Source organism: Rhinolophus hipposideros, assembly GCF_964194185.1.
Source record: "Rhinolophus hipposideros genome assembly, chromosome: X".
Taxonomy (NCBI): Eukaryota; Metazoa; Chordata; class Mammalia; order Chiroptera; family Rhinolophidae; genus Rhinolophus; species Rhinolophus hipposideros.
This window is the reverse complement of record NC_138046.1, coordinates 100,503,864-100,520,905: the sequence shown is the minus strand read 5'-3', so window position 1 is coordinate 100,520,905 and position 17,042 is coordinate 100,503,864. Positions and strand designations below refer to the sequence as shown.

General features: G+C 37.2%; 1 protein-coding gene across 2 annotated transcripts in view; it reads right to left on the bottom strand.

The window, feature by feature from the left end:
• TMEM47 (transmembrane protein 47) overlaps window positions 1–17,042 on the bottom strand; it is a 28,700-nt gene that overhangs the window by 776 nt on the left and 10,882 nt on the right. Inside the window, exons 2-3 of one of the 2 annotated variants that reach the window (XM_081042180.1) lie at window positions 11,597–11,737; window positions 32–2,519 (exon numbers count right to left, since the gene is read on the bottom strand). In XM_081042180.1, the coding sequence (XP_080898306.1) occupies window positions 2,341–2,519; window positions 11,597–11,737 (320 nt within the window). In that variant the 3' untranslated portion in view covers window positions 32–2,340. The remainder of the gene's footprint in view (window positions 1–31; window positions 2,520–11,596; window positions 11,738–17,042) is intronic. The other variant, XM_081042181.1, reaches the window with a different exon arrangement.

The window sequence follows — 17,042 nt, the reverse complement described above, 5'->3', positions numbered from 1 at the left end:
AAACTGCAAATATGTGTGCCTTAGCCGATACCATATTCTGTCACTTTCCAGCTTGTCCTATTGACAGAGAATGAAAACTTGGTAAGACTTGAGATGCGATATTGGTCTAACAGCACACTGCATCCTCTACTAGGACTAAGAAAAGTGCCTCATTGATGTCAGCACCAAAGTACTGTTCTTCCATTATTCAGGAATAAAGAGATTCTCTCACAATAGAGTGTGTTTAGTAGCTGAAATTCCTTTCCAACAAATATCTTATTTCTCACGCTGCTCTAATATGTAATTAACTTTAAGACAGTCTGGCCCAGATTTTACTATGTTATTTCTCAAGGAAATTGCTTCCAAAGATTCTACAATGCTAACATCTTTCTGGATAATTTCCACTCCTAGTTTCTTATGATACTACATAGAATCATATACTTTTATAAAGGTTTCTCTCTAAGATGTATTTAATCACTTTTGTCTGTCATTGATAAAATAATAAGCCTGGTTCTCCATATTTATTTGAGATTCTATAGAAAAGTCACAAGAGTTTTTTTAAGCATTTGAATAAAAAATAGTGTGTGTTTTTTTTCTGTTGTTTTGGCAACAGTTCTTAAGACAAGCTGAAAGCAGAACTCTGCTTTGGGAGGTAAAGCAAATTATTAAATACTACCGATGTGGTCCTGCTATTAGCAGATTTTGCAATACAACACAACACAGGTATGTTTTAAACGATTTTTCCAATGCTTCTTTCTGCAAGAGGGCCAAAACCAGGACATACTGTTGTAGTGTCTTTGTTAACAAAAATAATTATTTATAACTTTTATATTAGAACTGTATATTTGATATAAAAATATGTTTATAATTAAACTATCCAAATTTGTATATTAAACAGGATTAACAAGTTTGCAGTGTGAGATTAGTTGCAAACTTATTCCCTATTATTGATATTTCCTTCCATTTGAACAGTCAACAAATGATTCCCTTAACATAAATCCGTCATAATTGTGTACACAAATCAGTTAGCCCATTAGTAAACTCAGAGGACCAGGTGATAACCAAATGAATTCTACTCCTCTACTGAGACATTTAGACATTTATATAAATCTATCGCTATTCATTTACTTTTTAATAAAGACATTTAAAATACTTGAAAAAAAAGCAGCCTTCAGCCTTCTATTTTAATGAATTTTAAACAAAGTGATCATCCTAATTGCTACTCTCTTTTGAACTACAGTGCTTACAGGAGAATCATGAATTTTCAGATCAACACCATTTCAATTTTTCTTCTTATACAATTCTATTAAAACTTTCCAGTGAAACAGCAGAGAACATAGAGCAAAAGCTTTAAGGTATATGCACTTTTGTACGGTAAATAAGTGTGAATACCGATCTAAGCCTCTTAACAAACGTGTACAAGGTTAGTGTTCAAATCACTTCACTAGAACAAATATTAATTTTATGTGTAACAGGCAAATGCAAATGTGGGGCTGGGGAACAACTTATTGCCATTTATAATGGTCCATCTTCTATAAAAATATTTAAGCTTGTTATATATGCACAATTATTTGCTGTAATGTTAGGTAAATGATTTAAGGGTACTTAGGACAAAAGCAACTCATGCATGTTTCTTTCTAGTCGCCCCAGGGAAAGTAAAGACTCCCAATTTTCCTCATTCTAAATATGGCTGAGGCACAATTTCTAACCAGTGTAATGAAAAGCACATGTCTCTAAGTCTTGACTCTCTTCCCAGGGATACGCTGACTGCCAAAGCATAACCTCCCATTAAAAAGAGGACTCTTGAAGGTGGACTATGTAACCATTAACTAGTTATATTCAGAACTCCCATTAGATACTGATGGGCAGTTCACTTTTCAAGAGCTCACTCAAGCAAATATCCAATGGCCAATATAGTCATTGGGTGGGAAAGGCAGGTGATAAGGGCCCTAACAGTGGAATCCTTGTCAGCGCCAATGAACTTCTAAGTGTTGCTTATGCCAGCTGGTCCCCTGCAGGCAATAGGAGATTCAGGCATTTCTCATTCCAACTAGTCTCACAATGTCTGCCGTCATATAGACCCTTCACTTGTCAAGAAAAATGACGTGAACATATTGGAAGTTTGCAGCATCTACCTATGTCTAATCAGCTCTATTAATTTGTGCAGGTCCCTAAAATGGATGTAAAAGCTGGTTATGATGTTGACAGCCAAAAGGCAAAAGATATTAAATCAAACGAGCAAACTGCTTGATGCTCCACAAATGTTTTAGAAAACAGTGAGTTAGAAAAGATGCAGACGCAATCCTTGCTGGAGGGGTTTTTTTGTTTGTTTGTTTTTTTCCCAATTCTAGCCTACTGGTTCTAGTAGTAGTCTTCGTAGTTCTTAGGATTCAGGCAATAAAGGATGGCACCCCCAAATGAGAATATAGTCGCACCCCACGCCAGGCCATAACCCCAATTGAACTCATGGTAAATTTTCAAGCTCACAGTTTCAATGAACTTGATTGGGTAAAGGACCAGGCTGCAAACCTGTAAAACAACTGAAAGAAAAGCAAATCAAAATTAGAAGAATGTATTTACAGGAAATAACACATAAAATACACGTATGTATGAGAATTACTTTTTAACCAACTGAACATAAAAGCCAAAACACTTAAAGTATTGCTTATTCTAGATGGTATATACTTTAAAATATTAACAATTTTTCTTTAACACAATTTCACAATATAGCAAGAATTACTCTATTAGTAAATCACTATAATAGTCTTTGACAAAATAATTAGTGCAATACAGTAATTTATGAGCATACAAAGCAGTGATTCTCACTCTACAAACACATATACTAATTATCACTATTACAGCAAGTAGTAGTAATTAAGCCAAACTGTTCCACTATACAATACCTGTAAATAGCTCCCCAAGAACAGTGACCCCAAATACCAGCTAAAACCCTTATTATTTATTTACGCTCTTAAGGAATTCGAATTCATTTGTACTGATAAAACTGGTCAACCAGTTTTCAAGACATATTTTTGTTGTTGTTTCTTAATATCATCTAATTCAGCCCAACATTCCTGCAAGTCCTACTTTGATGTCTTTACTTATATTATTGATCAAAAACTATTTTCATTCTTTTCCTCTCATCCAGTCCATACCTCTCACCTTCAAAAAGGGGCTCAAAAGTTATCTTTGTCAGTAAGTCACACCCAATTATACTCTATTAGAAAAAATAGATGACATTTATATATTTATTCCTCACTCACTTTGAAAAAAGAATGAAGTTGGTGAAGGCAGGAGAGCTAATGGTACTGGAAAACCTAAGCTAATAATGGCCACCACAATAGAGCCCAGCATTTAGCTCTTAGTTCTTAGTTAAATCTTAGTTCACAGTCAGGGCTAAAGGGGAAATGTGATGAGTCATACATAATAAAAAAGAACAAGCCAATTAATCAGGAAGGAGGTTTTTAAAAACATCTAAATAAGGTGGTGTTTATCCTGTGGATATTTTTATGTGGGAGATACTGGACTACACATGAGATGATGCCTTCCATTCAAAATCATAACTTCCTATTGAATCAACTACTGTATCATTTCTACTTTATTTAAATCAATTTAACTAGAATTTACGGGGTGCATTTGCCTCATTCTCTACCATATGAAAGAGACAATCTTCTCCCTGAAAGATCTGGGGTACAATACTGTGTGACAAGGGTTGGCAAACTACCAAATCTTGTCGTTTGTTTTTGGAAAAAAAAAAAAGTTTTACTGGAACACAGCTAGGCTCATTAATTTATTTACTGTCCATACTACAATGGCAGTTGAGTAGCTGTAACAGAAACCAGGTGGCCCACACAGCCTTAAATATTTACTGTCTGGTCCTTCATAACACAAGTTTGCCAACCCCTGATATATAAAGTACATTTTTGCTTAAAGTGATTATTTAACTCATCTTACATATACTATAAATTCCAAAAGTACAACAAAAATGTGAATTAAGGAGTAGGAGACAAAAATAAACTTTGATAAAATAAATTTTAAAAGATACAGTTTGTTACATTTTTTAAAAGAACAATAGGATGGATAGTGTGCTTAACTAAACTGGAATTTTGTGCTTTAAAATCTATTCTCATCTACTGTCAGCACCTGTAAAAAGGTCACTATTACCAATATGATGAATATTCCTAGAAAGTCTATATAGCAGTCATCTATCTATGGCATAAAACTGACCAATTACAGAAAATCCATGAAGGCGTGATTCCTCAAAATAATTACTTTCTATGAGGCTCTGACTAGGGGTTCGAGTGGCCTTTCTGGAACCTGATACCAGAATTTTAACCTTTTTTGCCATGCAATTCAGCATTCTCTGGGCCAGCACGAGCCCACCATACTTCTACACCAAGAATAGAATCCTTTTTACAGTTTTAAAATCTCAGAAAAAGTTTTAAATCGTCGTTAGGACAACTAACAGCATATTATATAACCCGCACTTCAGCTATTCCGAGCCAGCAAGTGCTAAATGTGTATTAATTTAAAAAAATTTCAGCTGGCTCTGTGCCTTTGTGAAAGGGTTCTTTCATGTTTTAAATTTTAAATGTCTTAAAACTAATAAAAAGTCAATTATTATCAACCATGAACTACAAAAGGAAAAAAAAATCCAAAACTACTAAGTGAAAAGAAAAAAAAAAGCCATTTCTCTTTAAGGTTTCACTAGTCAAATCATGACTGATCCTGGCAGGATAGGACTGAAATATGAATGTGAATTAGGAATACTAATCCATGCACTAACTCATTCAATAAATTCATTCAATAAATATCTAAAGGTTTCTAAAGCGATACAGTTTAAGGCACTGGTAGCAAAAGTGCTACCCTCATGGGTAGGCGGCCCATTGTAAATAAATACAGAATGTGGTAGGTATTGCTAAGAGACATGAAAATATAAGAAAGCAAGAAAGTAAGAGACTCGGTGGGCGGCCTGATGGCTCAGTTGGTTGGAACACAAGCTCTGAACAGGGTTGCCGGTTCGATTCCCACATGGGCCAGTGAGCTGCTCCCTCCACAACTAGACTGAAGGACAACGACTTGGAGCTGATGGGCCCTAGAGAAACACACTGTTCCCCAATATTCCCTGATTTTAAAAAAAAGTATAAGAAAAATAAGAGACAGAGGCATGTAGGGTGCTCTTTCAGATAGAGCTGGAGGACGACTCTCTGGGAGGAGTCATGAGAGAACAGACCTGAATGAAGTGAAGGGTGCAGGTCAATATACTGGGGAATGAGCAATCTGGGTGGGAGTCACACTGGGTGCTGTGGAACATCAGAAAGGGCTCTGGTTGCCAGACAGAGAGCAAGGAAGGGAGGGGCATGAGGTGGGAAAGACAGCGGGGGGCCATTCAGGGAACCATGGCCAAGGGTCTGGATTTTATTCTAAGTGTGATGGGCAGCTGCTAGCGGAGTTAGAGCAGGGAAGTAATAACTGATCTGAATTATATTCTAGAAGGATTATACTGCTCTTTCGTGACTCAGCCAGTCCCCAGAGTGAGGTGTTTAGCTAGACGGCTTTTAATATTCATTTCAATGTGTTTTATTTAGCAACTATTTGGCCTCCATGGTCTAATAGAATGACTTAATTTCCCTGTAGTAGAAATACAACTCTGTTAGGCTCCACTGGCATACTCTCCCGAGCAGCCTTCTTAGAGATAAAAGTTTACTGTGCTTGTAGGCAGATGGAAATTACCCTAAAATGCTTTATGCCTCAGAATTATTTTACTCTTTGAAACCACTGAGAAAAACGCACATAATAGCAAAATTGAGGAAAAAAAAAACATAATCCTGCATTTGCAAATAATTTTCTCCATTCAATAAAATCCATAGATGCAAGTAAAAATGCTGCCTTGCCTTTTGCAGATGCTACAAAGGCAACAAACAAAAACCAACCAACCAAACAAACCGAAAAGGTTCGGAACTCAAGAAAACGCCGGATACTTTACCACCAATCAATGAAACATAATAGGCACCGCCTGTGCCTATGCTCTACCTCAGGGACAACAAATGTGAAGTTGGGTAGCATTTGAGAATTTGAAGGGTATCTGAGGTTCATTTTAATCTCCCTCCCCACTTAAAAACAAAACAAAACAAAAAAAACCCTAAAAAACGCAACAAAACTATCAACCATGAAATTGTGTGGATAGAAGCATGAGAAGAACTTAGAGGTATGAATTCCTGCGTTATTGCTAGTTTTCTCTAAGGGCATATTTTTCAATGTTTTCAATACTAAAATATTCATAGTATTCAATATTGAAATATTCAGTATGTTCTCCTAAGGGGATATTTCAATATTTCAACAAACATTTATTGGATGCCCACTGTGTTTTGGGGGAAGTGGGTAAGACAGATAGGGTATGGCTCTTGCCCTTTGATATTTCATACACTGTGGAGACAGACACACAGATAATGGCAAATGAATAGGTTCAACAGTCGCAGTAGAGGTATGTTCACTTATCATCCATTCATCACACGTTTACTGAGCTCTAACGATATTCCAAGCACCACATCTGCCTGGAGAAAGGAGGGCTTCAGAGAGGAAGCAACATTTGAACTGGTTCTTGAACATAGACAGGACTTGGTCAGAAGTCAGGGATGAAAAGACCTCTAGGAAGAAGCCATTTATATGCAGCTGAGAGGTAGAAGAGGGTATGGCTATAGAAAATAAAATTCACACGGGTGGAACGAAGGGTACATTCACATGGAGATGATTGGTTCAGACTACAAAAGGCTTAGTGTATCAGAAAAATAATAGACTGGGTTCTACAGGAAGACATCTCAGAGGTTATTTTAATTGTAGATGTCATTGGAGCTCTGTCCCTATCTGCTCATCCTCATCACTCCAGTATATAACAGCCTGATCTCTCCTCTGGCTACTTAAGCTACCTTGCCCGACTACAGGGCAGGCCTGGTGTTCTGGGAAATTAACACTGCTATCTCCCCATCATCACCAACAGCCTTTACCCATGATCTTCAGAATTTGGTTTATAAATACCCTGTTCCCCAATCCTTCCAGTGAGATGCCTCTGAGGTGTGTGTTCTACACTGGTTTCTAGATTTTTTTCTCAGTAAGATTAAGCGCCAGCTCCTTACGGCAACAACCGGTTTGATAATGTACTCTATTGGTTGCCTTCCCTTCCCTGTCTCACTTTCCATATCCCTTCTTTTACTTCCCAGATGAAGTACTTGCACTTGATTCTTTGTCTTAGATTCTGCCTCTGGGGAAACCAAAGGGACAAGAGACAAGAACAGATCTGTATTTCAGAACTACACTTCATGTGTTTGTGTGGAAGACAGACTAACCAGGGATGAGACTGGAGAGAGACAGGCCCCTAGGAGGTTAGTCCGAGCACGGGTACCTGTCTGCACTGTTGATTAAAGTGATATCGGCGGGAAAGAAAGATCGGGGAATGTAAAAAAGACTACAAAAGAAAAATTGAGTAACTGCATTCGAGAAAAGGGAAAAGCGAGGAGTCACCTAGTCACTTTAAGTCAGATGCTATCACAGAAAAATAAAACAAAGTAGGGGAGGTTCAAATTTGGGGGCTGAGATGAGCCAGTTGATGAGAGTTGTGTCCTCAGCTAAGGCAGTAATGATGGAGGATGAAAAGAAGCTACAGACTCAGAAGACAATTTAAAGAGAAAATTGACAGGACTTAGCACGTACATACAGGAAATTATAATTTGGAGAATAAAAACATCTGCCCATGAAGGGTTAATATGAAGTTATCAATTTCTTTCCTTTTTAAAATTTAATCTATAACTACTAAATGTAGTCGTGCATAGGAAATTAATTATTGGCAGTGACACTATAAATTGTTCTTCGATTGTTCTAGCCAAAGGATAGTGTGATATGGACAAACATCTGTGAATAGAACTCTTTGAGTTTGAAATTTAAGCTGGACTCTGACTTTTCTGTCAAAATCTAGACTCACAATAAACCTCCAGCCATGTCACTCTGTTACAGGATGGTGAGGAGGACATTGAAAACACAAGCGTCTAATCAGAGATAGCTCAGAGATGGAAAGCAGTTGCAGGAACCTGAAAAAACCATCATGCCACATAAACAGGCATTTACAAGAGACTTTCTGCAGATATCACAGAAAGGAAACATCATGAATCATCAAGTTAGTGGGCAGTCTGTTATTTAACATATAAATTACAAAAGACTGGGAATTTTCTGCAATTTGTATTAAAGGCCTTGGGAAAAAAAGAAAGCAATCCTCCGAAGTCCCAGTGGGGCATACAAAGATCTGCAAAGCCAGACAATAAAACAAGAGGGCCCAGAAAGAGTCAACCCCTCTGACTTTACCAAGTCTTAAGTAAGAACTAAATGCCAGTTATCAGAAATCTCATCATGTATTATCTATTGCTGTCAGTCACATAGTCAGAAATATGCTGTGGTCAACTCTAATGGAAACGTGCACAGCTTTCGCAATGTGCTACGGTTCACTGATGCGCCACTGATCAGCCTGTGGTCTTTATGACATCTCAAGTTGCAGACTTCTTTCTGGTGTTGTTCCCAAGAGATGGAGTAACCGGAGTTACAGGACGGACTTCAACTGCAGCACACAGCTGGCAGCTGAATTCAAAAATCAATGCTGATTCTGCCTTTGTTTTTCTACATGCTCCACGTACCCAAGTAAAGATGACTTGTGAATCCTCACTTGGATTTTCAAGTCAGATAGATGCCCTGAATTGAAACCCTGGCTCTGCATCTTACTAGTTAGATAATTCTGGGGAATTAATCTGTCAGAACCTATTTCTTCACTGATAATATGGGGAAGAGAAACACCTAATCTTAAGATTGTTATATCAGAGATAGAGTAATGCTAAGTGCCTAGCAGTGTGCCACATGGTAGGAGCTCAGTTAATTATTATTATCAACATTATTATTATAGATAACGTCTTATTCTGAAGTCTACACTTCTAGGACCAGTGAGTAATAAGAGTTCTGCAACATGGAGGGCTGTAGTGATGGCTAGTGCTTAGCTCTTCTAGCAACTATTCGAGCAGGAAACAAGCCCACCCTAAATTAAGGATCTCAGTAAAATAAAGACAAGATAAAAAAAAAAAAAAAAACCTTTAAAATCTGTTTGGCTGTCTTTCTGAGACTGAATCATTAGCTTTTAGTATAAACCCTTAGAGTATATTATCGAACCAAGTATGGTTACATACTATAGGTGCCCAACATGTATTTGTGAAATGAATGAAAACATGAATAAATGAAAAAAAAATCACTTTTACACGTAATTATTACTTTTTTTTGAGCTGTTTTGGTCTTAGCTTTGTCGTCACATGAAACTTGCTGCTTCGTAACTTGCAAAGAGAGAAATGGTTTAAGAAAAACTAAATTACAGCTTGCTAGTTGTTTCAATGCCTCTTTTTCCCTATCAAATCACAAGCCACATTAGTCATCTTTCCATCATTCATTCAGCTGTTTCTTGAGTGCGTCAGAGTACCAGGCACAGCACTTGGTACTGAATGAATATGTAGTCCTGTGCAGAGATGTTTCCAAGTAGCAGCGCTATGTTTGTTTTTCTTTTATGTGCTTCATGTTTCAGAAGAAAGAGTATTTCTTGGTTGAGATAGATACCATTCTCTATGCGTGTGAACACCAAGGTAAGGCTGATATTATTTGGAGAAGAAAATATTTTGAGAAAAGGAGAGAAATGCAGACCATTTTCAAGCAGACCACAATGAATAAAAAGGGCAAATAGCCCAAACATACATTTACAAAGAATCACTAAACTGAACTGCAAGTGAGACAAGCCAACAATTAGAATGTTTATTTACCAAGAAGCAACCAAAATAAACAACCATGATTTTAGCTAGGGTTGTTTCAAGTAGGCAGGTTTTCCAACTTTGTTAATCTTAGGCCCAAATCAATAATGCATTATTGTGTGTAATGAATATCTTCTCCAGAAACCAGCTACAGGCAACTCATTAATGGCTTCTGCAGAAGGGAGAAACCTTCCCGTAACATGTTTCAAATAACCAGAAAGTTTTACCTTGCTTATAGGCACAGTGAACACTAAACTAATGGTTAGTTCAGAAAAGCTTCCACGGGCACAGTGTTAAAAGAGAATGAGTCAAATTAAATCTCAGCACATGTACATTTTTAAAATGTAGCAGAAAAAAATGCTCATTTTAGGTCTCAGGGAGTAGATTAACACGTATGAATATTGCTGTAGGGATTCCTTTCATTATTTTTTAATTGACTGATATTTGTGGTAGCTAGAACTCAATCAAAATCTTCATTTTGACCAAATGTATTACCTTTAACTTATATTCATTTATAGTTATGTTTTCTGTTACAACCAATACTTATTTTCACAAACTTTTCTACACTTGGAAAAATGTACAGAACTTTTTAAGAAAAAAAACTGGGAACTTCCACAGTTATTACTTACGAGAACAACAAAATATTGATATCATGGCCACTGCCTAAGACGTTGAAATATTTTCTAATGGTGTTTTCTACTCTATTAGAAGTCAGTAATAAGCACCCAATAGACAGCTGAATGAATGAGTGAGGAAGTCAATAGTGAATGCACCACTACGTGATTTTGAGTAAGTCACGTAAGAGATCTAAATTAGATGTACTTCCAGATTCCTTCAGCCCTTGGACCTTCATTTTGATGAGACCTATATTCTGACCAGTCTTCATCGGGAGAAGATGAACACAAACAGCAGGGGGCAGTAGAACACTTTCTGATATATTTTTAGCTCAAATTACCCCTCAAATCCTGAGAAATTTCACGGAGGCCCATCTCTAAACAGCTTAAAAAAAAAAAATCCATCTAACAGCCTAGATGGTTCTGTCAGTGTCTTCATTATTGACAGTCACAGGGGCTTATTTTGCAGTCTTAAAATCAGAAATGACTGACAGGGTAAATTGAAGGCACCACAAGAATATTTCAGTTGGAGTCAAAAGGAACAATACATTCAAGGCTATTCTTACAAATGAAAATTAAAACACGCAAAAAATAATGTGCTGGGCTTTTAGTCTTATAAGCCCCTTTTCTAAATAGCTCCCTTTTAGTAAAACCTCCATTTTACCGTGGTTGCTATTTTAATCCAAGCTGTGCTTCATAAAATGGTTGTTAATTAGTATGCCACTAGTCGACTTCAAACCCGTCTGATGGTTTAAGTTATATATTAAGACTTTTCAGTATAACCATGTTTATGTCCAAAACATATTCATACCTTTAAGGGTACATATATTGGAATATTTTTTGTTCCATGTAAGAAAAAATGTTGCCTTAAGATCAAGTGGGCAGTAAGGGGGGGGGGGGATAAACTGCTGTTATTCCTAAGTCAACCACTCTGTCAAGAACTATTATTTATTTATGTTTTGGAAGTTTAGAAATTGCCACCGTGCTCTGTGAAATGCTTAACACACTAAAAACTGATCATAAGATAAACCGTTAGCCAATTTACCTTAAAATACAACAAATGTCTCTCAATTGGTATGTAATGCAGCAACCACATACTGCCTTGCGTGAGAAGGGAGGATGGTAGAAAGGTTCATGCAACTTTAATACCGATGTGAAAGTAATGAATATATTATTCACCTGCTGCAAAAAGCATGACAGCAACAGGTCTGTAGAAGCGCCTTCGAGATCCCACGCAGATAGAAATCAAACCCACCAGGAATGCAATGAGAATGATGGCTGCGCCGCCCAAGAGTAAAGACAGAGTAGCAATCTGCCAATCTGGAAAGAAAAAAGAAAGACATTGCTTTTAAGCAGTAAGTCCTCAAGGAATCAACAGAACTCTGCTCAGCAGCCTTCATCTTGCTGCAGCTAAGTAGATGATGTGAACTTACTGCATGCTAAGTATCCTTTGGGATTTGAGATGTTTTGCAACAAAAATTACTATAAATGTCCTTATTTAGAAAAGTTTCCTAAGTTAAGCTCAGCAGCTTTTAGACCATGGGTTTTCCATGCTTTTCTTTCAAGGACTCTATTATAAACATTCATGCTAAGTTTTGTGCCCCCTCCGTGATTTATTTTATTAGTATTTAGTTTTCTCGTGACACAAGGTTCACAAATCTTAACTACAGAAAGTAGAGAGCTTGATGGATTTTAATATATAGGTATACACTCATGTGATTACAATCCCGATGAAGATCTAGAAGGTTTTCATCACACACGTGGCTCCCTCCTGTCCCTCCGCAGTCAATAATTACCTTCCCACCGAGGCTACTGATGGACGCCTATCACCATGGATTCACTTTCCTGTTCTTAAACTGTGTATCAATGGTATGAACTCTCGTGTGTCTGGTTAGTTTTAAGTCTATGATATTTATTTAGTGCCTGGCTTTTATGTCTCCGATATTCATCCATGCTGTTCCGTGTCAGTAGTACATTCTTTTAGTGTTTTAAATCGATGCCCTTTCTTGGAAAGCCTTCCTTCGTTGCACACAAAAAACCCCACAAAACGTTTTTATTTGCCTTTCTTCCCTCCTCCCCCTCACTAAAACAACTCCCCCAGCAAATTACTATCAGAAGGATTTGTTGTTTTTTTCCTCCTCTTTCATTTCTTTCTAATCTTACTACTGTTGTATTTAGTACCACAGGGATGGTTTCTGAAATTAAGTATTCCCAGGGAGCCAGAACAGACTCTAAATGGCTGCTCGACCCCTTTCTTCATTTATACACAGAAACAGTAAGCATATGTTGACTATTTACTATGTGCAGGCCTCTGTGCATGTCCTGAGTGAAACATAAACCTCATTGAAATGGGTTTGTCATTTCGTATAAAGATGTAGAAATAGTATGACAGAAAACGGGCCCATTTTCCATTCCGTAAGAAGAGTAGAATGTTCTCAGAAGAAGCAAAGTGAATATATGAAAGCACTATCCTGCTTAGGAAGCATCACAGAAAATGATACTGGTGAAAACATTCTTAAATCCCAGGCTGCCTCTTCTGGCCCTCCCTTTAATGTATGTGCAGGAAATGAAAATAAGACTTTAATCCATGGTTAAATTGCAATGCAGTCTATCCACAGTCAAGAACTCATGATATTTTGATGCTGCGTGCTGAATTATCTCTCCAGAAACCTTCTAAAGTGCACTCTTTGTCACTGTAGGATAAGGGATGAGTGGAGGAACCTACCAGTACAATACCTTCTATTTTCTTCTTTTATTTATATTTGTATACCCCTGCCTCAAAGGTCCTCTTCCATAGTCTCTCCTCCTAATAAATTCTCCGATACACCAGAACTGGTGCTGAAGTAGAACTCACACTGCATTCAGGAAACAAACAAAGGGGAAAACAGACCAAATCCACATTTCTTAAAATATAAAGATGAATCACAAGAAAGTTGAGAGTATTTTTATGCTATCTATTTGTAATAGCTATATAACTTCAAGCAAAAGTACATCTGGCTTTCAACTAGAGTTTAAAAGGATGGCCACACTATGTCTTTTTATTCGACAACTGCATGTAGCTTTGAATTAAAAAAAAAAACCCAAAAGAATAATCCTTACACTTGGAAATCTCTAAGTTTCTTTGAAAAAAGTTTACATATAGTACAATTATACTGTACTTTAACAAAACAGAAACACTTCTGAAAAGTTGTAAGTTGAAATTTCTGAATAATAAATCGAATTTTCATTATATCAGTGTTTGGGGTACAAAGAAAAATAAAATCCATCTATCCATCCACCCATTCTTCCTTCCATCCAGTTCCTGGAGACTTTAAGAGGGCCTATGCTGAATACTTTCTAGTTGTATTATTAGTTTTATAAAATGATTAGTACTTTTAGCATCTTCCTGTAAATTATTTTAAATAAGATTTTTTAAAGTATCTATTTTGTCTAAAGATACAACTAAATATTTACTCATTTAAAAAAATACCTTAAAAGTACAATAGATGGCTTTTTTCTGGTAAGCTCTTTCATATAGCACAGTATGCATAAAACGCCACAAATGATTATTTCCACTTTCAACCCCAAATAAACCAGGAATTAATTTTGATCACTTTCTCTACTTTAAATACCCTTGAAGAATAGCTAAACTACATATATTTATTCACATTGTATAAAGATAGACTAAGAGAAAAAAAACACAAAAAACAACTGGCAAAATATCTATAAAGGGCCAGACAGGAAATATTTTTGGCGTTGTGGGTCATGGTCTCTGTTACAACTACTCAGCTCCATCATGTAGTGTTAAAATAGCCATAGACAATATGTAAATGAATGAGCAGGCTGTCCCAATAAAACTTTATCTACAAAAACAGGTGGTGGGCCGGTTTTGACCCTCTGGGTATAGTATGCTGACCCCCCCCACCCCCCCACCCCCGTCTAGGACTTTATGAACCACTTTAAAAATTCAACTTTTTTTCTAGGTAAAAACCTCTCAGACAATGATAAATTCATAATGAATTCAGTCCATTTGATAAATGAGTAATAAAGTACAAAATTGATGCTCACGCAATTTAGCAATAGAAAAATGCAACAACAAAAAATCCTAATCTCACATAATGTTGAACTTTCTTACAATAATAATACTTTATTTCATATGGGAAACCAGTAAAATGCACTAGAAACCACCAGGAGAATGACAGTTACTAAAAGGGACCAGAACCTAATTAGGAAGGGAACCTCTTATAGCACAGGAAATAGTTCTAAAATGTAAATGAACACAATCAGTTCTGATTCTCTTCTAAATGTCCTGTATTTATTTTTAGTGCTGAGAGTGTGGGTAAGAAAGAGTCGTTCTAGACAAAGTCAAAAAGGCATGTTGCCAGCATCACCACTGTTGTGATATTGCTACCTTTCCCTTCCCTTTGGTCCACAACCACAGATATGCCTGCTCAAATAGAAAAGCCATTTTATTTTCCAAGAGAGACTAGAATTGGGCTATGTCTGCCACTGTCCTGGCCAGAGGCAAGGGCTCAAACTGAAGTCCTGAGGCTTTATCTCTGGTAGAGAGTGCCAAGTTTGGGGACTGTTGTCATTATATCCGTTTGGAATGGTTCACTCAGGCAGGCTGCCCAGGACCAAAGCTTTAACTCGCTGACCCGTTGAACATCAATCAGGAAGCTGAAAAAGTGGTTCACTATGATGGCTACCATAGTAAAGGAAGCCCTGGGCACTTTTCAAGGTTCAGCACTATGCGTTTTGGAGCTGAGAACATGCTTGTGGTATCACGTCTCTTTCAGGAGACAGCTCAAATCCGTCATCCAAACATTAGGCTAGGGCTTGCCTTATGGTGGGCTAGAGTCAGGGACTAGTAGATCAGCCTGATACCCCCTTACTGAACAAGACTAGAATATGGAGAATTTTTTAAAAAATGAAAAATACTTTTATAATGTACCAAATGCAGACTTGGGAAGAATATATAATATTTTGTTATATACTATTGAACTTGGGCAATTTTACAGTAATAATAAAAGACCAGAAAACTTGTCTCTACATCAAGTTTGTCTATTAGAAGGTTTGCATGCCACAAATACTTACAAAACAAATTAAAATGTCATAAAATTCTCAATTTTCAGCCCCATTTCTTAAAAAAAAATCATCAAAGTTCTCATCATTGGTCAATTTCTGTATCAATCTTCGTTCCCTAATTTTATAGCCCTCACAGTATTTAGTCAGATGAAGTGTTCAAAATCCTCAGAGATTTATTACTCTGCATTAGTTTTACACATTTCTATAAAAGATACACTGATACTGTAGGGGAGCAATGAACAGGAACCAGCTCTGCAGAACATCGACGGCCGTGGTGCTGTTTTACAAATTGCACTGCTCTGCACAATTAAAGCTGGTCATTGTTCAATGTCAGGCCAGCTGAGATGAAATCTGAGTTTGGTTTCTAAACCTGAGAACAAGGGGATAATCGGTTTTGAGGAAGCAATGTACATCCTTCGTCCATAAACCAGTGAGGGCTCAAACAGGCTGAGAGGAATGTTTGAGATCTGGAAATCAAACAGGAAATGAGGCCGTCACAGTGTATGTCAGGTTACATTCACGAGCATTTTGGCAAAATTGACACAGTGACACACTGGAGGCATTGCAACTGCACCTAATGGAAACCAAGGTTCGAGATAAGTGTATTTCTCCACTACTTCTCTGTGCTTTCTCTAACAGAAAAAAAGAGAGAGAGAGAAAGATAATGGGGGGGGGGGAGGAGCAGAGCTTGCCACCCCAAAATATTCCTTTTTGGTGAAAGAAAAGACTCAGAAAACTTTGACCTGTTCCCTAACCGCCTAAAAGAATTTAGTTAGACCTGCTCTAGGAAGACAGCTGTCATCATAGATAATGGCAGTTTAATATGAACTAAGTGTGGTAGACAGGGCGGAACCTAGCAAGGCCCCTTTGATCAAAGTCCATTCATTGTTAGAGATGGCCCAGCAAACACCTATTTACCAAACATTTGCTTTTCCATCTCCATGTGAATTGCTTTCTGCCTTTTGAAGTCCAACCACTAGTCCCCTTTCTCCTAAGTCACGATGGCATATAAGCCTCAATTGCCCTATTTGTCTCCCAGCCCCATATTCTTATGGAACTCCCATAGGTAGATATGTAATAAATTTGGTTATTTTTCTACGGTTAATCTGTCTCATGTCAATTGAATTCCTAGGCCAGCCAGAAGAACTAAAAGGGGAAAAGGAAGAAATTTAGATTAGCACACACTCCCACCCCATAGTAACACCAAGTCCAACATTATTAATATGCAACTTGGGAACTAAATTGAAATACTCTTTCAAGGTATTTTTATTAGCTGGAGCCAGTTTTCAATGTCTATAAATGCTTTAGTATTCTGCAGAATTGTGCTGACTTACCTTACTGTCTAACATGAGACTGTTTTGAAATTGCCACTGCATTATGAAAATCCTATGGGCTACATTATAACTGCTAAATTGGAGAATTCACATTCCTTTAGGGAATTCATGGTCAAAACTGACTTCCGATTTTCATGAAAGGCAAAATCTTAATGATGGTACATTTTCCACTTTTGAGCCAAACTCAACGTTCTATACCAGTACCTAAAGTTTTCCTCTATCCA